This window comes from Durio zibethinus, chromosome 18 (assembly GCF_047325235.1).
Source record: "Durio zibethinus cultivar Kanyao isolate XHJ-2024 chromosome 18, ASM4732523v1, whole genome shotgun sequence".
NCBI classification, from domain to species: Eukaryota; Viridiplantae; Streptophyta; class Magnoliopsida; order Malvales; family Malvaceae; genus Durio; species Durio zibethinus.
In genome coordinates, this window is record NC_143179.1 from 20,768,213 (window position 1) to 20,791,727 (window position 23,515).

General features: G+C 32.0%; 1 protein-coding gene and 1 long non-coding RNA gene across 6 annotated transcripts; one reads left to right on the top strand and one right to left on the bottom strand.

Annotated features, from left to right (window-relative positions):
• The first annotated feature begins 16,034 nt into the window (after window positions 1-16,034).
• On the top strand, window positions 16,035-17,726 carry LOC111300704 (putative xyloglucan endotransglucosylase/hydrolase protein 6). The gene is made up of 4 exons (XM_022896321.2): window positions 16,035-16,253; window positions 16,361-16,461; window positions 16,562-16,758; window positions 17,017-17,726. Exons 1-4 carry the CDS (start codon window positions 16,073-16,075, stop codon window positions 17,405-17,407), a joined length of 870 nt encoding a protein of 289 aa, XP_022752056.1. The 5' UTR covers window positions 16,035-16,072; the 3' UTR covers window positions 17,408-17,726.
• A 1,188-nt stretch (window positions 17,727-18,914) lies between these two features.
• On the bottom strand, window positions 18,915-23,112 carry LOC111299915 (uncharacterized). Of its 5 annotated transcripts, none has more exons than XR_016329985.1 (8): window positions 22,685-23,112; window positions 22,361-22,431; window positions 22,211-22,285; window positions 21,365-21,826; window positions 21,045-21,259; window positions 20,503-20,646; window positions 20,318-20,395; window positions 18,915-19,379 (listed from the first exon to the last, which is right to left on the bottom strand). It is a non-coding gene; the product is annotated as an uncharacterized LOC111299915 (long non-coding RNA). The 5 variants fall into 5 exon arrangements; XR_016329987.1 differs by having other exon boundaries at window positions 20,503-20,599; window positions 21,045-21,119; window positions 21,202-21,259; window positions 22,211-22,431; XR_016329986.1 differs by having other exon boundaries at window positions 20,503-20,599; window positions 22,211-22,431.
• Between the last annotated feature and the right edge of the window lie 403 nt (window positions 23,113-23,515).

The following is a 23,515-nucleotide window of genomic DNA, read 5'->3' on the forward strand; positions in this document are numbered from 1 at the left end:
TTAAAATTTTTAAGTACTTTCAAGAAAATTTTCTATACATATTCCTAGATTTCCTGGTTGTATTTCCTTTAACTTTTACAAAAGAACTATAAGAAGTTTTGAATGAAAAACTTCACTTAGCAGTTGTCGTACTGGTTTTGAGACCATCAGACATAAAAAGAGTTTTAAAATCGAAAAAAATAAAAAAAGAGTCACCACCAATCTTTGTTAAGGTGTGATTGATCACCCAAAAGTTTATCTTTTTAATAAAACTATAAAAACGGGTTTAAAATTTATCAAAAAGATAAATTTCGATCTACCAAAAAATCAGATTGGGTCAGGGAGTCGGTTACGTGTGAAAAAATATTAGTACCCCCACAATGTCCATAAATTGGTACCATTTAATTACACGTTATTTTCGGTGTTGGATAAAAATTGTTTTAATTTGAAATTTAACAATAATTCCCTTCATTTGAAAAAATAAAATTTTTTCTAAAATTTTTATTTAGAAATATTGAAAAAACCTTTAAGTTAAAAAATTATCTTAAAATTTTCCAACATTTAGGCAGAATTTAAAATAACTTTTTTCACTTAAGATTTAACACAATAATCCTTAAAATGAAATAACACTCTTTATAAAAAATTATTGGTGACTCTCCAACATCTAGGTAGAGTACTAAGAATTATTTCTTTCAAAATGTTATTTTTATTTTATTTTAAAATATTTTATCACCAAGTAATAAATAAAAATTAAAGACAGAATAATGTAAATAATTACTGATAACAACATGCTAACGTATGTATGTCAATGAATGTTATGTAAAATGAAATGCAATTTAAAAGTTAGATTCTTAAGTATAATGAGGTCACCCTGACTCTCCAACATCTAGACAGAGTTTAGGTACGACTGTTTATATTTAAGATTTCAATTTTTTTTATTATACTTTTTATTTATTAATTTTATTATTAATGCGAATTAAGAAATCGTGTGAAAAGACTTAATGAAGTAAAATTTTCTAAATACCCTATCATCTATGTGGCATTCAGGAACAAATTGCTTCAAATAGAATTTTCACACGTATCTTTAGGATTTTTAAGAGGTTTTAAGTAAGGGCTTAGGTAGAGGTTTTGAAGGTTTTTGGTTTTAAGGTTTAGAGGGTTTTAAAGCTTGAATTTTAGGATATGGAAGGTTTAGGGTTTTGATTTTAGAGTTTGGATGTTAAAGATTTTAGAGTTTGGATGTTAAAGATTTTAGATTTTGGGGTTTGGATTTAAGGGATTTTGGATTTTTAGAGGTTTCAGATTTTAGGATTTTGGATTTTAGAAGATTTTAGATTTTAGGGGTTTTAGAAATCTAGGATTTTGAAAATCAAAAATTAGTGTTTAAGGTTTCATTTTTAAGAAAATACGAACATTTCTAAAAATCTTCAACATCTAGGCAGATTTTCGAAGCAGGTTCGATTTTAATAATTTTTAAAAATTAATTTAAAATTTTCTTATATTTATTTTTTATGAAAATTTATTAAAAATAATTTTTCAACATCTAAGCGAAATTATTTTTTAGAAAAAATATTTTTTATTCCCTTCAACATTTAGGCAGAAAAAATAATAATAATAATAAATATTTTTTTGAACATTTTTAATATATATTTTTAATCGTTTTCATTTTTATTATTATTAAAATAATGAGACATTTATTCTAACAAATTTAAAAATTTATCATGCAAAAATAAATAAAACAAACTCAAAATAACAAAAATAATAATATAAAAAATTCAAAAATAAAAAAAAGCCTTTTTTTCCCTGAATCGGACTGGTCAATGACCCGATCAACGTTGGTCTGGACCGGTTGGACCAGTTCGACGATTCAATCTGTGGTTCAGGCAGTCCAGTGGTTCAGACCGGTTCACTAGCGGTTCGTCTGGATCGGTCAGCAGCTGTTGGAAGAGCGGGTCCACAGGTCGGGTTGCACGGATCTCGGGTTAGATCCGAGTCAACGCGCGGATCCTCCTTGGCCTAAAATGGCGTCATTTTGACCCTATGCCCAAAACGATGTTGTTTTGCTTTTAATGTTTTTTATAAAAATTAGATTTTTTTTCAGCTTACTTTTCTGTTTCCACACAAAAAATTTTTTTTCATAGTTTTGGGTTTTCTCCGGCCCCCATCGAAATCCGATCGCCAGACTGCTGCGTCGACCGCTGCTTGGGCCACTGCCGGTGGTGGTTGTCGGTGATCAAAAATTTTGAAATCTTTTTAAAAGCTCCTTTCGACGTAATCTTTCCAGATCTAGTCTCCTCTTCACTGAAAAACGGTCCCGATCGATATAGATCGGGTTCAAAATTTTTTGTTCTTTTTAAAAAAAAAAAAACTCAAACTAATAACCTTTCTTTTTTGTTGCAGGTATCTCCTCGGTGCTGGGTTCATCGTCGATTCGATGAGGACTATGGTTTCTGTTTTATGATTTTTTTGTGTTGATTTTTACGGTTTTGTTTGTTTTTCTGTTTGGGTATTTGAGGGGTTTGAGTTTTTTTTCGTTTGAGAGGTTGTTGGTATGGGTGTGTATTTTTTTGGCGTTCTGGTGAGGGGATATCCGAGCATTTTCAGCTTTCGAAAAGAGTGGTCCGAGAGAGCTAAGGAGAAGAAGTTGAGAATTTTTAAGGAGCTTCAAATAGGGGGATAGATGGTGGTCGTAGGCGTGGTAGGGTAGCTGTCTGGTCTGGTGGTTGGACAGGGGGCTGGTTAGGGGTTGTAGGGTGGCTAGTCGGGGGTGACAGCAGCACCAGCCACCCTACTTTCTTTTTTTTTTAATTTTTTAATTTAATTTTTTTATTTATAATTAATAATTATTTTTTAAAATTATTATTATTAAAATTATTAATATTATACTAAAATGAAAATAATAGACTTGGACAAAATCGATGTCTACAGCTGCCCCTCTTTGCACATACTGAGAATCAAGAATAAGGCAAAAACAAAGACAATGATTTTATCCGAAAGTAAATCGTGATTTTTTTTTAAAAAAAAACACAAAACGATTGGAATGACACCGTAAGTCAAAAAATAATGAGAGATAACATCGCGAATCAAATTTATGTCCGGAGGTCTTACAAATCATACCCGGAGGTCTTACAGAATTGACTGGGATAACATCGCAAATTGAAAAATAAAGAATCGATCGGGATAACATCGCGAATTGAATTTATGCCCAGAGATCTTAGACATCATGCCTGGAGGTCTTGCAGAATTATGTCTGGAGGTCTTACAGAATTGACTGGGATAACACTATAAGTCAAAAATAAAGAATCGATCGAGATAACATCGCTAATTGAAATTATGCCCAGAGGTCTTAAAAATCATGCCAGTGATCTTATAGAATTGACTAGGATAACACAATAAGTCGAAAGATAAAGAATCGATCGAGATAACATCGCGAATCGAATTTATGTCAGGAGGTCTTACAGAATCGACTGAGATAACACCGCAAGTTAAAAAATAAAGAATCGATCGGGATAACACCGCGAATCAAATTTATGCTCAGAGGTCTTAGAAATCATGCTTGGAGGTCTTACAGAATCGACTAGGATAATACTGCAAGTCAAAAAATAATGAATCGATCGAGATAACATCGTAAATCGAAATTATACTCGGAGGTCTTAAGAATCATGCCTGGAGATTTTACAGAATCAACTGGGATGACACCGAAAGTTAAAAAATAAAGAATCAATCGGGATAATACCGTGAATCAAAATTATGCCCAAAGGTCTTACAGAATTGACTGGGATAACACCACAAGTCGAAAGATAAAGAATCGATCGGGATAACATCGTAAATCAAAATTATACCCGAAAGTCTTGAAAGTTATGCCCAGAGGTCTTAGATATTCTGTCCGGAGGTCTTACAAATTTTAAAATCTTTGAATGCTCCTCATAATCAGAGGCAATGAAACTTTAAAATTTAAAAATCTTTTAATCTTAAAAGTCGTACGTAGAGGCTTTTAGAGATTATGCCCGGAGGTCTTAAAAATTTCAAAATCTTTGAATGCTCCTCATAATCAGAGGCAATAAAACTTTAAAATTTTAAAAATCTTTTAAAATATGGCTTTCGCCTTATTAGAGATTTTTGAGACTTTAAAGGTCTTTTCTAAAGAAGGTTCTCTCTAAATAGAGGTTTTAAAATCTTGATTGAAATTGGTTCCTCTTAAACAGAGGCTTTGAAATCTTGATTGAGAACGGTTCTTTTTAAACAGAGACTTTAAAACTTTAAAAACATGCCCCTTTTTTTGTTTTTAATACTTACAAAGTTGATAAATGCAAACATGATACAAATATCTATTCTCATCAAATGATGCTAATAGAAATGTCGATGCAAATATCAATGCCAACGTAAGAATGCAAATGCTTGATACATTTGACTTTTTCATAATGCAAATGACAATGTCCTTTTCATGTAAAAGCCCCTACAAATACCTTTTCTTAGGATGCAGATGCCATGATGCAAATGTAAATTCTTCTTATGGTGTGAATGCAAATGCGAAAGCAAATGATGTAAATAAAAATATCTTTCTTGTGATGCAGATGCAAGCGATACAGATGCAAATACAAAGACTCTTCTTATCTTTTTTTTTTTAAAAAAATTTTGTTTAAATTTTTATTATTTAATTTTCACCCCAATAAATGATCTCAGTATTATGTATAAAATACTCAAATAATCTTTAAAAATTTTAAAAGTGATAAAAATTACCCCACATAAAGTATCTTTGTAATTGAATGAAAAAATTTAAAACTCAAGACTTTTGAATCTCTTGAAAATTGATGATTACTATTTGGAAGGCTCATGGGTGAGGTAATTGACAATTCAATTTTTTTTCTGATGGTATATCTCATGTAAAGCTTGGCAAGGTTGCAAGGATTTCTCTTAGGCTCACAAAAGAGAAAATTTTTTTAAAATACTTCTTTTATTGAAAACGTGATACTCTAATGTGAGTCAAAACTAGCCATTACTTTTCAAACAAGATTTGAGAAGAAGATAATGTTGATTTTTCTTTTTAGGAAAGGTCTTTAATGGGTACTAGTCCTTCAAAAGGCTTTGCATCAAGACCTTTTATTTCGGATAGAACGTTGGAACTCTAAAATTTATTATGAGGTCTCAAAAATGACTTTAGCTCTAAACTGCCTTTTTGGGGTTTTCACCTTAGAGCTATATTTTTTTTTTATCAATGAAGACCTCAACAAGTATATACAAATTCAAGGATATTGCTCTTCAATCCAAGTATCCACATTTGATCAAAATAGACTTTTCAGGAAGTGTAATGTAGGCTGAGATTAGGGGTTCTGAAAGAATGGATAAATAGGCTCAAAATATGTTATTCAGGGTGATTAGGCCAAGGATCCTAATGAGCATTCTCTGACTTTCTTCTTTTGCTCCCTTTTTTTGAAACATTTGGATTTAATCTCAGTAACTTTACTCATCCTCTTTTTTTTTTTGGCCTTGAATTCCCATTTTCAAGGTACATATTTTTTTTATTTGATTTTTTTTCGAATTCTAACTGAAGCTTTAAATTCTTATCTCTAAGGTTTTTTAAAAATACTTAACTTCATTTTTGGCTGTTCACTTTCTTGAATCTAAAAATTTCAATTGAAGCCTTGTTGACTTTTTACCCCAGACTTTCACCTCCGAATGGCATGTTAGATGCTTTCAATATCGGATACTTTTCTTGAAGTTAATCTTGAATGTATCCTAATTTTTTCTCCTAATGTAAAAAATGATCATTGGCTAGGGTTTATTTTAGAATAAAAAATTTAATAGGCTCAAATGGGTAGCAAATGAATAATTTTTATGTATGAGAAGGATAGAGAAAGATGATCATTAATCATTTTAAATATGATCACTTGATTGGAAGAGCAAATCATTGAAGATGTCCTTTTTTTATTTTTTATTTTTTTTATGCCCCATTCTTTTTTACCCAAGGTTCTAATGACGATTAAGTCGTATAAGATCGATCGCATAGTTCAAAAAGGCTCTTTAGGCTTCAAAAGTTTTTGGCATTTTCTTGGTGAAAGAAAGAGAAAAGGTAGAAATGGACTCTTTTTTTTTTTTCTTTTTCTTAATGTGCCTTAAGACATGAACAAAGGTTATTTAAGAAAAAACCTCAAGCATTTTTGTATCTATGGTCATAGCAAAATTTTGACACACATTGAATTATCAATTAAAAAATTTGAAAGAGTATCTAATTTTTAAAATTCAAAACAAACTTTCAAAATTAATCTCTTTTGTTCTTTGCCCAAAAAAAATTATTGGCTCTTTAAGGTCTGAACTTAAATTCACATTCCCTGAAAGGTTATGGTTGATGAGTTCAATCATTTAAGTGATTAGGGTCATGAAAGTATTTGAAAAGGTGTGAAAGTATGTGATGAGCTTTTTCTTAATAGTAATCACCATTTCCCTTAAGAATCATTCTAGCTTTATTGCAAAAGAAAACTTTTTTTTCTTTTTTTTTTAAAGTTACTTATATGAGACTTTTATTCAAATAAATTCATAAAGAGAAAATTTCATGAAAAAGATCTAAAGTATTCAAATCTTCCAAAATAAGTTAAATAACTCCTAGAGACACAATGCATATGTCATACATATATAGTAAAAAAAAAATCATCATATCCTGATTTTTAAAACTTGACACCTCCTTCTTCATCTAATTTCTCATATTGGACAATTGAATGGAGTCAACAACTTTCATTGTTCTATTACCTCCAGAGTCAGAATACCATTCTTGATAAGATCTTCAACCTTTTCTTTCAATTGCCTGTATTTTTCAGTTGAACGGCTAATTATCCCCATATGATAATCACACTTGTCATTGGGATTGTAACTCCTTGTTGATGAATTTGATATTATTTTTAGAGGCACAAGAGTGAGATATCGACCTTCTATTAGCAAAGGTAAAATGTGAGAAATAAGGATGGATAATTTCTCTTGATCATTCCTTGGTCTCTTCTGATTTTTTGTCAGTCGGGTGGTGGATTCAAATGTAGAAACAAGATCATGAATGACCATTTAAGGATGAGAATTTACTTGAAAGCCCAAATGCTGGCTTGGTTGGCAAATATATGAGTTTGAGAGATATGACTTATGACAGGGTGATGAGGTTGATAAGCAAGATAAAGATTGTACGGGATAAAACTATTAGGTAGATGCCCTTCCATTGTCACTGCTTGCACCTCTTCTTTATTCTTTTGTGATGTACTTTTCTTTTCAACATCTGTCATTTCTTTTAACTTAATTTTACTACTTTTGATTGCATTTTCTATAATTTCACCAAAAATCACCATGTCCAAAAATTTTTTAGAAACATTTCTAATCATTTTTCCTCAAAAGTTGGATAAAGGCATAATCACAATCATTATTTTTTTTACAAGCTTTTTTAGACATCCAATTATTAAAAGTAGACAGATGCATCAATTCATAAAAAATTAGGCCAAAAGAAGTTTTCATTCATTCTCAAAAGTACCAAGTTTACACATCACGAACCATTCTAGGGTTTAGGCAAAAAAATGCTAGACCTATTCTTACTCCCTCTTGTTTCGCCTAAGAAATCCAAAAATAGTTGACTCTGATTATCGAGAAGGACAATCAAAAACTTTTTATTTATCATCTTAGCCAACTTTACTATTACCTATAGCACTACCTGCTATCTGAACATGGATCAGTGAAAGGTTCTTATGAATAACTGGCTTCATCTTCACATTAAAACTCAGATATCTGACTTTCATCAATCCCTGCACCCTATGTTTCAAAGCTATGTAGTCTTTCAGAGAATGACCCACAACACCAAAATGGTATTCACATTGGGCATTAGGGTTATACTATTTAGAAAAAAGTGGTTTGCGAGGTTCAGTAGGGATAGAGATAATGAGGTAGTTTTCTAGAAGTAGTGGGTATAACTCTGTGTAGGACATGAGTGTTAGATCAATAAGGGCATTTTCTTATAGTGTTGCTAGAGTTTTTTTATCCTATAGTTAGTTTGCTTTACTAAAAAGGCACTGATATAGTTGGTCTTGAGGTAAATTAAAAAATTTTAGGTTGAAGATTAGGCTGATAAAGTGGTGATTGGATAGCATATTGAACAAGCGATTGTGAAATATGAGGTGAGGGACATGAATTCAAGTGTGAAATTTTTGAAGGTTGCATGACACTTAGGGGTTTAATTCTAGGTGCTTGAAAAAGATGTTGAAAGTAGTCATAAGAAAGATTTAGGTACGAGTTAGGATTTGAGATAATTGGTGATGGTTGTTTGAAGCCAGGTGACTCCTTATTGGAAATCAAACTCTTAAGCTCAGTCATTTGTGTGGTTAGTTCACCCATTTCTCTCTTGAGTTTGCCTAAACTTCGATCACTATTCAAATCATCTAATGCCTTAGTTTGTTCTGAAAAAATGCTAAGACTAACATGAGCCGATTGATCTTAACTTGATGGAATCGAAAGTGACAACGATCCTTGAGGAGGAACAAACTCAACTCCACCATCACCTTTAACCATTTCTATTAATTGAACCATCTGTTGTTTCATCTTTCGAAGTTCAAGCTATAACTTTTCTTGATTCAACTCCAAAGCACTAATCTTTGCTTCCTATTGATCTCTCATTTTTGCCATTCTAATTTCTACCATGACAAACATTTTATTTCGAGACTTAGACCAAAAATTCTAGACTATTACCCTTATTGAATGAATATCACAAAAACAAAGACACACAAAGTATGTTTACATAAATATGATAGCTAAAAAATGTCATGCAATGCATATATGCCTATGACAATGGATTTTTATATAAATAAAAATTTTCATCAACCATGAATGTGTATGCAAAGAATATAGTGTTATACTACAGGGATAGTAGGATATGAAATGCAATGTACGTTTCATACGACCTTATTATTCATGAATCTATATGCATGAAATGTAATGACATATTTACATGAATGGTGAGATGTATTCTAATCACTAATGCAACATACTTGTATGAAATACACGAACTTACTGTATGTATGATATATGTATGTATGAAATGCAATACATGTATTGTGCTGGCTTAATAAAGTAAACACTACCTTAAGATAGTAACGAGATAGAATGTATGCACTACTTATCAAGAAGTGCATAAGATGCATGTGCATGAAGTAAAATGCATGTGCTACCTATTGATATGGATAGGATGGAATGCACGTATTATCTTATTATAATACGCATGATATGAGATACATGTATGATGTATGAAATGTGAAAGATGAAATAAAATATGATATTTTTTTGTTTTGAAAAGGAAAAAAAAAAAATAAGGCTTGAAAATTAGTCTTTATTCGGCCAATAAACAAAGAATTTAAGAAAAATCCTTAATCTTTGAAAATGTTCTTTTACCTTTTTTTTTAATGATTGACCTAAAATAAATACCACATATTCAAATATAATGCACACAATCAAAATAAAATAAAATAAAATGACTCAAGAATTCAAAACAAATAATAAGAGAAATAATATAATAACCATACGGCAAAATAATATAACGTATAATGTCTTAATTTTTGGTAATTTTCTAAAAAGGTGGCATGGCTCTATCCTAAGTAGGCTTCCTATGGCTCACGATATGCTGGGTTAGGATTTATATGTCTAAAGGTTCTCAGACTATTCCTTACATCATCACCTATTATAGACTAGTAAGGTTTTCTGATCCTCGCCCATTATGGGTTATTAACGGAAAGGGTTCAATCTGAGTGAAAGTGTTTTGCTAGCAAATGCGGAGGTTATCACCTCACGAGAGCGTAACTACTTCACTTCCTCCTAAAAAGGATGGAGCCTGAGTATAGAGCTCATGTATGCGAGTGAATATACAAAGTATGTGCAAAATAATGTATTGATCAAAATAAGATGAATAAATCATAACCAAAAACAAAATCAAAATGAAGTAATAACTAACACATAATTTATTTTATTTATTAACATGAATGTTTTCAAAAAATAAAATAAAAGAAATTAAATTAAATATCAAATAAAATCAATTAAATCCAACCATTATCAATAGTGCATAATTAAAATTTTGGCCTGACTCTCAAACAAGTCCTCAGCGGAGTCGCTAAGCTGTTGTAACGATTTTGGGACCGTCAAACGTAAAAGAAGTTTTAAAATTGAGAAAAATAAAAGGGGAGTCACCATCAATCTTTGTTAGGGAGTGATTGACCACCCAAAAGTTTATCTTTTTAATAAAACTATAAAAACAAGTTTAAAGTTTATCAAAAAGATAAATTTCGATCTACGAAAAAACTAGATTGGGTCCGAGAGTCGGTTATGTGTGGAGAAAGATTAGCACCCTCACAACGCCCATAAATTGGTACCATTTAATTACATGGTATTTTCGGTATTGGATAAAAATTATTTTAATTTGAAATTTAACAATAATTCCTTTCATTTGAAAAAATAAAATTTTTTCTAAAATTTTTATTTAGAAATATTGAGAAAATCTTTAAGTTAAAGAATTATCTTAAAATTCTCCAACATCTAGGCAGAATTTAAAATAACTCTTTTCGCTTAAGATTTAACACAACAATCCTTAAAATGAAATAACACTCTTTATAGAAAATTGTTGGTGACTCTCCAACATCTAGGTAGAGTACCAAGAATTATTTCTTTCAGAATGTTATTTTTATTTTATTTTAAAATATTTTATCACCAAGTAGTAAATAAAAATTAAAGACAGAATAGTGTAAATAATTACTGATAATAACATGCTAACGTATGTATGCCAATGAATGTTATGTAAAATGAAATGTAATTTAAAAATTGGATTCTTAAGTATAATGAGGTCACCCTGACTCTCCAACATTTAGGCAAAGTTTAGGTGTGACTGTTTGTATTTAAGATCCCAATTTTTTTATTATACTTTTTATTTATTAATTTTATTATTAATACGAATTAAGAAATCATGTGAAAAGACTTAAAGAAGTAAAATTTTCTAAATACCCCATTATCTAGGCGGCATTCGAGAACAAATTACTTCAAATGAAATTTTCACACGTGTCCTTAAGATTTTTAGAAGGTTTTGAGTAAGGGCTTGAGTAGAGGTTTTGAAGGTTTTTGGTTTTAAGGTTTAAAGGGTTTTAAAACTTGAATTTTAGGATATGGAAGGTTTAGGGTTTTGATTTTAGAGTTTGGATTTTAGAGATTTTGGATTTTTAGGGGTTTCAAATTTTAGGATTTTGGATTTTAGTGATTTTAGAAACCTAAGATTTTGAAAATTAAGAATAGTGTTTAAGGTTTCATTTTTAAGAAAATACGAAATCTCTAAAAATTTCCAACATCTAGGCGGATTTTCGAAGCAAGTTTGATTTTAATAATTTTTGAAAATTAATTTAAAAATTTCTTATATTTATTTTTTATGAAAATTTATTAATAATAATTTTTTAACATCTGAGCGGAATTATTTTTTAGAAAAATATTTTTTATTCCCTCCAACATCTAGGCAGGGAAAATAATAATAATAATAATAATAATAATAATAATAATAAAAAAAAAAAAAATTTTTGAACATTTTTAATATATATTTTTAATCGTTTTCATTATTATTATTATTAAAATAATGAGACATTTATTCTAATAAATTTAGAAATTTATCATGCAAGAATAAATAAAACAAACTCAAAATAACAAAAATAATAATATAAAAAAATTAAAAAAAATTTTTTTTTTACCTGAACTGGACTGGTCAACGGTCCGGTCAACGCTGGTATGGACCGGTTGGACTTATTCGGTGATTCAATCTATGGTTCTGACAGTCCAGTGGTTCAGACCGGTTCACTGGCGGTTTGTTTGGACTGGTCAGTAGCTATTGGAAGAACGAGTCCACGGGTCGGATTGCACGGATCTCGGGTCAACATGAGAATCTTCGATCGGATCCAGGTCAACGCGCGGATCCTCTTTGGCCTAAAACGACGTTGTTTTGGTCCTATACTCAAAACGACGTTGCTTTTAATGTTTTCTGTAAAAGTTAGATTTTTTTTCAGTTCACTTTTCTGTTTCCACACAAAAAATTTTTTTTCGGAGTTCTGGGTTCTCTCCTGGCCCCTTTGAAATCCAACCACCAAACTGCCGCGCCGGTCGCCACCTGGGCCACCGTCGGTGGTGGTCGTCGGTGATCAAAAATTTTGAAATCCTCTTAAAAGCTAATTTCGACGTGATCTTTCCAGATCTGATCTTCTCTTCGTTGAAAACGACCCCGATCGACGTAGATCGGGATTCAAAGTTTTTTGTTCTTTTTTTTTTAAAAAAAAAAACTCAAACTAATAACCTTTCTTTTTTGTTGTAGGTATCTCCTCGGTGCTGGGTTCTTTGTCGATTCGATCAGGACTGTGGTTTCTGTTTTATGATTTTTTTGTGTTGATTTTTGTGGTTCTGTTTATTTTTTTGTTTGGGTATTTGGGGGGTTGTTTGGGTTTTTTTTCGTCTGAGAGGTTGTTGGTAAGGGTGTGTGTTTTTTTGGAGTTCTGGTGAAGGGATATCCGAGCGTTTTCAACTTTCGAAAAGGGTGGTCCGAGAGAGCTAAAGGGAAGAAGTTTTGAGTTTTTAAAGAGCTTCAAATAAGGGGATAGATGGTGGTCATAGGCGTGATAGGGTGGCTGTTTAGTCTGATGGTTGGACAGAGGGCTGGTCAAGGGCTGGTCAGAAGGTTGTAGGGTACAGTAGCGCCAACCACCATACTTTCTATTTTTCTCTTTTTTATTTTTTATTTTTATTTATAATTTATAATTATTTTTTAAAATTATTATTATTATTATTATTATTATTATTATTATTATTATTAAAATTATTAATATTATATTAAAATAAAAATAATAGATCCGAATAAAATTGATGTCCACGTCACCATGAAGGTGTTAGAGTTCATGAGTTGGCTGGAGGCTGTAAGTGAGTTCTTAATTGGTGTTTTTTCAATGGCCAAAACGGTTATAGGCCAATGATTGTTTTCAAACTAAAAGAAGAAAGAGAGACTGAAAAAGAAGCAAACATACGTCCTAAATGATTGGCCAATTTTTTTAGGCAAAAGTCTTCGTATGCATGTAAGACTAAGAGATGTTTGAGCGATCTCTTTCAGGGCTTATGCATGCCTGCCTACACGTGCAATTGCCATGCAACATTAAATGAGACTTAGCCACTGTTATTCTTACTCATCCATAACGAATGATGAGGAAGAAAATTATTATTTTGGGAACTACAACTTAATTTGTTTAATAAAAGAAATAAAGTGTTTAAATCTACGAGCTTCTTCCATTATTTTCTTGTTGGATAATGCCATTGATCTGCTTGAGAGCCTCTCAAACAGACCCCACTAATTATTTCGTATGAATTTTATGATTATATGATTACTATAATTATTTGAATTAAGATGAAGGGCATTTACTATTACTTGAATTTGAAATTATGACACTAAAGTTTTGTATGTAATCATTATCAGAACGGTCCAAATTATGTGATAGCGATTGAAAAGGGAAGATGAGAACCTTAATTGCCATTACCTGCCTCTAAGATACGTCTTATTGTTGTTGCTTTGTCAATGCCAGCATGCTCAATTACCGGCAAAAAGCAAAGACATTAAACCTTCTGTACAACCCAAGGTTTTATTTCGAAATTAATAATTGAGCCAACTTTTGCATAATTAATCAAGTGATGGTTAGATCCATTGCATTATTGGCGCAGAACTGGCCAAACCTAATTTGCATTGTCGGTTTGGAAGAGATGAATGATATTTTTGTGCCATCAAATTTATTGTCTTTCAAAATCAGAAACGAAGATATTTAAGAAAAATTAAAATTAATCCAAATAGAGAAAAAAGTAAGAAAAGCTTGTTTGAGATGATTTGGACATATGAAATATAAGTTTATCTATGCAACAATCAAGAGAAATGAACTTTTGAATTTAAGAAAGATAAAAACTTCTAGAGATAAATCACAAAAAACGTAGATAAAAATAATAAAAAATGATAATAAAATTAAATAAGTAGATAAAAATATTATTTTTGATAGAAATAAGTAATGTAAAAAAATTTAAAACTATGATCTAATATAAATTTTTTTTTTCCTTTCATACCTTTGATACTGAATTTATGGTATATAAAATTTAATTTATTGTTGTTGTTATCAAGTTTATTATCTTTATCTTGGTATGTATTTTTTCCTCTTATTTTACTTCATAAGCATTTGTTGAGCCTAGGTATATAACTTGCAACTTCGTAACCTTGGACATTGCTTTTAAAAAAAAAGCATCGTACAAGAGAGAAGATCGATAATGAATGATATTAATTAGCTTGATTTTCAAATTATACCTGAGTTTTTTAATTTTTATATGATATGTTGATAGAGTGTTAAACATTTAATTTTAATAATTAAACTTTAATTTTTATAACCTCAAACACAAAAAAAATAGATTATATAAGATATGAAAATCCGATGGCTCTTTTATTTAAAAAAAAAAAAAGAAAAGAAAAGCTGCCTAGCTTTAAATTAGAAACCTAATTTTGAAGAACTAGTTCATGTTTTAAGTTTTTTTTTATTTTTAAATCAGTAATGTACAATCCTGCAAATTAAGTTTACTCATATTAATTATTCATAATTTTAATCAAGCAGAAAGAGCCAAATTTATTTGTCGTCCTATCTTCTGTAATTAGGAAATCGCTACTTCATTGTAAGGACTGAATTATCATCACTAGGAGTAGATGAAAGTAATAATAATAAAAATTAATAAATGACCAATGTTCTTTTACCACGTGACGGTATTGGGTAAGGTTTTCTCACCTTTGCAACATGCACATTAATTGAGGTCCCCCACTATTTACAAACCACAGTCCATGGTTACCGTTCCAAGGCCTGCTTCAAATCAAAACCCTCCACGTTATAAGTTAAGTTCTACTAGTTTGGGCTCCGAAATCAACAAAAATGGTGAGTGGAGGTCGAAAACACGTGGCATCCAGCGTTTGGTGAATCATAGTATTCTTCCAATTCAAATTATGGAAAGGAGAGAAAGCAAAGAATGATCGCTTTGTCCCGTAGATTTTATTAAGTTCCATATCATTTAGACGGAGGATGAAATTTATTTTGATTGAGTTTAAAAATAATAATAATAATTATTATAATTATGATTAAAAATTTTATTATAATTATGGTTAAAAAATTTATATTAAAATTAATATTTAAATTTAATTAATAATAATTAAAATTTAATTACATTTTATAAAAGGTATAATTGTGCCAAAATATAAATAAAGTATTTCATTATTTATTTTAAACTTAATTTAGTCTCATGGACAAAGATTCGAGATATCATTTTATAATTGAATTTTCGTAATTGTTACGCCATAAAAATTTCTCTCCTGCCACTATTAAATGAATTCTCAATCAATCAAGTTTTTCTCAATTCGGTGCAAAATGTTTTTCAACAAAAAAATCACTATAAACAGTGCTATATTTAAAAGACAACTCAAAATTATCCTAGTACTAATTGAATGGAATTCAATTTGCCACGTGTTAGATATTAAAATTTTTAATGTAATTTGAATTATCAATTGCATCTTCAGATTTTGTTTAGAAGCTAGCATTTATGTGCAAACCAAGTCCAGCCCTTGTCCACCTCCAAAACTTGGTGGCGGGGTCTGAACTGAGCGGATCAGACCAATCGGCCGTTCAATATCAATCACCATCTCTCGGCTGGCAATAGCTTTATAAGTCCATGGCTGGTTGACCAAAATTTTTAGGCACAGCTTGGTATAGTACAGTGCTAATTGTCTAGACTTTGTCGGGTTCATGTCCAAATCAATTTCATAAATGAAATTTCGAAGCATAAGTTATGAAGAATTAGAGATCAGGTTCCCAGAGGAAAAAATAGAAACAGTTAAGTTGGGTAGGGCCTAATGACTGCTTGCAATTAGCTGGATCGAAAGCTCAAGCTGGTGATGGCACGTTTCATTTGAATGCAGCAGTCTACATAAACCTTCTCTCTTTAATCTGCCGCCTATATATGTACGCAATACACTCACATTTCATCTCTAAATCAAACTTAAAACATGACCATGGCTTTAAGGAATGCTTTTCTTTTGCTGTTCTCTTGTATTCTTGCAATTTCCTTCTCTGTTTGGGCGCGACCAGCCACTTTCCTTGAAGATTTTAGAATCACTTGGTCTGATTCACATATTAGGCAAATTGATGGAGGGAGGACCATCCAACTTGTTCTAGACCAAAACTCAGGTTACCCTTTTGTGGGGTCACTTATTATTTTAAGTAAAACTCTTTTATAGAAATTAAACCTTAAATTAGATAATTATGATTAACTTTGTTATTCAAATTTTTTTCAGGATGTGGATTTGCTTCCAAAAGGCAGTATTTGTTCGGACGTGTCAGCATAAAGATCAAGCTCATCCCTGGTGACTCTGCAGGAACAGTCACCGCCTTTTATGTATAATACATAATCTTCAATACTTCACTTCTCCATTTTCAAATACTGAAAATAATTAATTCTTTAACGGTACTAATGCAGCAGTTTTTTCGGACTGCAGATGAATTCTGATACAGATACTGTAAGAGATGAACTAGATTTCGAGTTCTTGGGAAACCGTAGTGGGCAGCCTTACACTGTCCAAACCAATATCTATGCTCATGGAAAGGGTGACAGGGAACAAAGGGTTAACCTTTGGTTTGATCCTGCTGCAGATTTCCATACTTACACAATCATGTGGAACCATCATCATATTGTGTAAGTTCAATAGCTGTAGAAATCAGAAACATAGCCGACACTTGTACATGGTCATGAGATGAGAGGAGGAAAGCGAGAGATAGAAAAAAAATCTTTCAAATCAGTAAAAGTTATATCAACTTTTTATCAGACACTATAAAGTTCTATACATAAGGTCAAGCATGATCAATTTGGGATGACTTTAATTTAAGATATACAAGTATTAGTTGTGTTAAATTGACAAATGGTTATTAATTATTTGGTTGGTGTTTTTTACAGGTTCTATGTTGATGAAGTGCCCATCAGAGTTTACAAGAACAATGAAGCTAGAAATATCCCATATCCAAAATTGCAGCCTATGGGAGTGTATTCAACACTGTGGGAAGCCGATGATTGGGCCACAAGAGGAGGCCTGGAGAAAATTGATTGGAGTAAAGCTCCTTTCTTAGCTTACTACAAGGACTTTGACATTGAAGGATGTCCGGTGCCAGGGCCAGCAAACTGTGTCTCAAACCCGGGGAACTGGTGGGAAGGCACTGCTTATCAAGCCCTCAATGCCATGGAAGCTAGAAGATACAGGTGGGTTCGTATGAACCACATGATCTACGATTACTGCACCGACAAGTCCCGATACCCAGTTACCCCACCGGAGTGCATGGCTGGAATCTGAATGCTATCCAAAGTTTCCATATCCAACCCATCAAGTGTCCAGAATATTGATATACCATACGTTTCATGTCATAGACGTACATGCCTCGCTTTGTACGATAGCGATATGTATGTTGTAAGAGAGCCATGCAAAAATTGGGGTTATAAAGGGTAATTAGTTATCCTTGTGTGCATATAATTGTGAAGTGAAAGGTGTTGATTCGTGGAATAGGCAAAGTCAATTTCTATTTGTAGACATGTATTTGTCTGTATTTGGTGCATATTATTTTGTGCCCAATAAAAGCTTTCGTCAAAATGATAATTTATTAATTTAACTTTAATTTTTTTTATTATTATAGAATCTCTTTTTTTATATATCTAAAATTGTTCGACATTAAATCTTTATCATTAAATTAAGATTTCAAGACAACAATCAGACGAATTTTTATTAATTTAATAATCTTAATTCAAATTCCGACAATTTCAAATGAAAAACATTTCACCTATCTCAATTTTCTGGCCAAAGGCAAAAATCTTACTGGTTTTCCAAAAAAAAAAAAAGGTTGGTTTATTTTTCGGGTACACTTCTGTAAAGGGTATCCAGCAAACACCACCAATGATGATGCAAAACAACAAAATGGATTTATCGGAATGAAATGACAGAACGCCTGGAAATTCAATGGTTTTTGAATATTTGCTTCGAATTGATTTGTAAATGGTCCCCCTTTCTCCGATGTATTGTTTTCACTTGAATGTTTGGCCAGTTTTTGATTCATTTGGTCAAGGAAATGCTTAAAAGCAGGTTCTTGATTAAGAATGTGATTCACGGTCCCAGGGTGAAGGATTAGTCGTCGGTTCATCCTTATCTTGGTCCATATTATTTGTTTCGAAGGTCCTTCATTTCTACGTGAGGTCGAGGTTATGGTCTTTCTTTTTTTCATTATTCGGAAAAGATGGAATTTCATGCTCGAAACAGCTAGCCAAAGCTGTAGCTGCTGATAAAGTTTTGCATTAATGACACATTGATCAGGAAAATACTTAAATGAAATTTCTTATTTGAAATAATTAAATAAAAATTAAAATTAAAAATCAAAATAAATAGGTTAAAAGATCTCACCATATAGATAAAGTATACAATTTTTTTAAAAAATTTTAAATAAATTTTGATATATACTTTTAAATAAACATTTAAGAAAAAATTGAATAAAATTTTTATCGTTGAATAAATATCGATCAAATTTGAATTATAAACAATATTTTTGATAATTTTTTTACATATTATTAATTTTCACATTAAACTCTATCAATATATTGATTTAAATTTTTTATTAAAGATTTTATTAAATCATTTTTAGAAAAAAATTTTATAAATTTTACCTAAAAAACTTCATGTAAATTTTGCCCCATGAATTGAGAACAAGAACGAAAACGTGAACATCCAGTGCCATTGGCTTAATTTTTTTGGTGACTTAATTTCATAGTTTGATGCCCTGCATTTTGGTCATTCAATCAAGGAGTTGTAATCCATGTGAGCTGCTAACATCCATAAATAAATAAACAACTTGTGCAGAGCCAACTATCTTCATTTTTTAGGTGTATTTACTAGGATTTACAAGTCTAGGGCTTAACAGGCATAAATCATGATACGACCCCAATCAAATGCCACGGGGCAGCAAATTAAAACTAGAGAGCAGGTACCATCTTGTGAAGCAGCAGCATAGCAGCAATATCTTCTGCAACTCCATTCCATTCAATCAGATTTTAACATGCTTTCAAAAAAATAAAGTGCGGAGATGGAAATTGTTCTCCAAAACATGACTCAATTCCCATAAAAGAATCCCCACTGTGAATTAGTCATATGAATCTTGATTTCGCTGCCTAAGCTTGGGATCTTTGATTAGAACTAATAAGATTTCTAATTCTTTGTGCTATTGATTTTGACTGCAACTGGCTCTGAACAGCACGGGTAATGCCCAAAATGAACATTGAATGATCTGCAACACAAGCATTCACAACCATAAATCAAGGAGGCAAGTTGCCAAGGAAAAAAAAGAGAAACCCCATGGTAAACATGGTACGATATGAGATGAAAAAGACCCCTAGTGCTAGTTTCGCCTTTCAACACCATTGAAGATCAATTTCTGCTAAATTTTTTCCAGAAAGTAATTGCAGATAATCTCATGCATCAAAATGTTGGGACAAATTCAGAAAATTTCTTGGGAAACTTGTTTGTGTGTTTGGAAGAGTGAGAACATATAATAACATCATACGAATCTACTTATCAGATAATCAAAATGTGGGGAATGCAAAGCCAATCTGGTTTACAATGTATGAAAAGATTGCATTTTGAATCATATAACTGAAAGAGATATTTATAAAATGTCACAAAAATAACAACCAAAAATGTTCCATGTCATCAGCTTATCAAACCTTAACACCATTCAACCTAATGGGTGAAATTAGCTGCAACAATTTATAGGGCAATTTTGTGGATAATGTATTTGTGCCTTTAAAAGCTTGGTAAACATTGCAGATGCATCCAAATCCCAGAGACACCCACATTACATCCAATCTATATTGCCCCTTCAACTTTCATGCAGGTCCCTTCTGATTAGAGGTAGTGCTACAGTACCGAGATGAAACTGAAGAATATGAAGTCAGTAACAGACTAACAGTGGGTCCTACCTCTAGGCAAGGGCACTAGGTGTACTAGATCAATGAGACATAAACAAGGACATGAAAAAGGATCAGAGTGACCCAACTTGTTTCCAGGATTGATCATTCAAGTAGATGGTTAGCCCTACGCCAGAAGCAGGAAATGCCACAAGCATACAATTTTCAACTGATCACAACATATAGTACATAGGAAATAAAGTTATACTGTGGCATGAACTAGATTGAAAGATACAAGCACAATAAGAGCTCAACATACTGCCTTGTCATTGTGATAGAGAGCAACCAGTCCACTACGCACATGCTGTGGAAAGCCTTACTGCAACTTTTATTCTCACTAGTTTAATCAGTTGCACTTCCACTATTAGATCCAAGCTCATCACCAACATGAACATTTTAGAGTTAAGTCTATAAACAATAGTTGAGAAGCATCTAAAGCATTACCAATGGAGAGATACTGAGCATAAGAGATTCCACATTCAATTAGATGATTGTTCTTCTCTTCATCAGGGGGCCTTGGCAGTTGGGTCTCCAGAAGACACTAAAGATTTTCCAATAAGGGTTTATTCCTCATTCTATACAATCAGACTAAGTAAATATAAAATAAGTACATCATATTAAATACACTTTTTATCAAAAGAATAACTGCTTTATAAGAGGTTCAGTAATTCTATAATTACAGTCCTTAGAGGGACAGAAAAGGAATAGCTCACTCTTTCCTTAAAACACAAGAAATATAAATTACTACAATGGAATGAAGCCTATTCCTCATCCACAATGATTTATAAGGTCCCATCCTCTTAATATCAAAATTAGCTGAAGCCTTCAAGAATCTAATTGAGCCATAGTTTGTACTAGATAAGGAATTAACCAATTGCATGCAGAAAATTAAGCAAGTATATCTGTATTTTTTTTCCTCCTCTCTTAACCACACCTTATTTAACAAGTGTGAAAGTTAAAATCTAAGATGAGACTCAAGGGCATACCATTTACTGCTATTTCTTTTCCATGTCTTTCTCAAAGAGTTCAAAATAGTACCTGAACCCATAAAACGACACCAACTACAACTTGAAAATTCATTACTCATACATACAAAAAGCAACCTGCTAGCAGCTTTTAATATAAATTCGTATGAATTCTTACTCCGGAAATGATCTAGGGTCATTGATATTAATGGACAACATGACGATGCTATCATTTCCTGAGAAGCAAATAATTGAACACATATGAAGGCGTTGAATAATAACAGAAGGGGAAAGAACAAATTAATATACATAAGACGTTGTGCGATGAAGTAATGGCTCACGTATGTAAATTGGGTGACAAGACATGGCACGAAATGTGTGCTTTGAATCAACAACCCAAAGAGACCTGTCAATCTCATCCAAAGTAGACCAGAATCCTTGAAGCTTCCCTAGATGCTGGATACAAAGTGAAAACTCCCAAGTACTACCAAAGAGTAAAATATGCCATTGCACAACAAAGAGATTTTAAGTTCAATGGAACTATATGGCGTTCAGAACTGTTGAAACAAATACTCCTTGAAACTGTTCTACCAAGTTTTTCAGTCTTGAGTTCGTTGACCATTCTAAATTGAAGTATAGGAGACGTCCTGAGGACAGAACAAAGTATAAAAGACATCTAGGCCTTCATTGGAAGAATTAGGACCAAAAAAGATAGGAGACAAACTGCTGAAACCATTGGTGGAACTCTAGGATAGGCTATATCCAACTGAATTTCGCTAATATGCACACTTCCCTTCTTATCTCTAGCACCAAAAAGGATAAGCAACTACTAATAAATAGGATAGAGCATGAAATATAAAAGGAGAGCTAGATCAATGCTTACAATAACAATATTGACAAATATATTGAAGTTCCAAAGATAGGAATACATTGTCAAGTTGAGAAATATATCCAAGACTTCAATATAGTGGCCGGTGTGTCAAGAATATATTAAAGATACAAAAATACATGATTATAACATGTACAACTATGGAGGAGTACAAAACAGCTAGCAATTGATATTGTAAGAATAATTAAAGACATCAGCTACATATATATTGCAGGTTCATTACGTAACATTGGATTATCATCAACATGTTAAGATAATCAAGATACTATTGGTTTCCGGAAAAATGAAAGATACTTACAAAACATGAAAGCTCAGGAAAGTTAGATAGATCTCCTCGCAACCTCACCAAATACTCCCATCCAACCTGTTCTCTCTGTAAATCAAACCAAACCAATAAAATCCTTTACGTTAGAATGAATAAAAGGGAAAAAAAAATGTTTTAAGTGACCTCTGAGTATACTGCGTGCTAAATGAGGACGACTTTGCCAACTCTCTACATCTAGCCTGTTCATTAACTTCCTGTAAGCAGAAAAAGGATGCATAAATTTGAAGCACAAATTTTTAACAAAATTAAAAAAAAAAGTCATTTCTAAACAACCAAAATATAAAAAATATTGTTTCTACATCTTGTTTATTAAATAAATAAAGTGTAAAACCACAACGTATAAGACCCCAAATTCGTTCAGACATTTTCACAAACAATTTGTCAGAAATTGTGAAGATGGAGTAACGCACGCCGAACTAAGAAAAAGCTGAAAGAAAATGAAATTACCATTTACCCCTTTCTCTAGAAAGAAGAAATGGAAAACGCTGCTTTATTTTTTTGGCTAAGGTGCTGAAATGATGACGAGCACTTAAGCAGCGTTTGTCGCGGCGGTTTCAGGCGTTTCCGCTTGTCTGTTTGGCACCGTTACGTTCAGTTTGTTTTGGGCGGGAAAGGAAGTATTAGATTACTACTACACCATTTTTCTTCAGAAAGGTGCGTCTTACATTTTAAAATATGCATATAGTATCGAGCCATGGCCCAAGTTTTAAAGTGCTCATTTGTCGAGCTAGCCCACGCAACCATGAGACCTCCATCGTCCCACTCAACCCCGTTTGAGGGAAAAACGTAGAATTGGGCCACTCAACCTTGTGCTTCTTCTTCCTATGCCCAAACTCAATCCAGTGGTATTTACCTTCTATTAGTAGTAGTTTATTAGATGCATTTTAAAATTGGAGAAAATGCATATACATATATATATATATATATATATAGACACACACACACACAATAGAAAGCAGAAATTAAACAAGGCAATTAAGACATAATCAGAAATGGAGTGAGAAAAAGGAAAGAGAGAGTGGAGCAGCACATGAATGGGACTTTTAGAGCTTGTTGGTCATAATTAAGCGATTACGTCTAGATAATTAAATGGCAGTCAAAAGATTTTATCAGCTTGATTATTGGTTCTTTCTAAAAGCCATGTTTGATTTTTGACGCGAATCATGCTAGAAATCTCCACCAAATCTAATTGCCTTTTAGCATACTTTTTCGAAGTTTTTTTTTTCTTCTGCGATGCAAAGTTTCCTTTTTACATTGGGCCAAAAAGTTTGAAAAAAA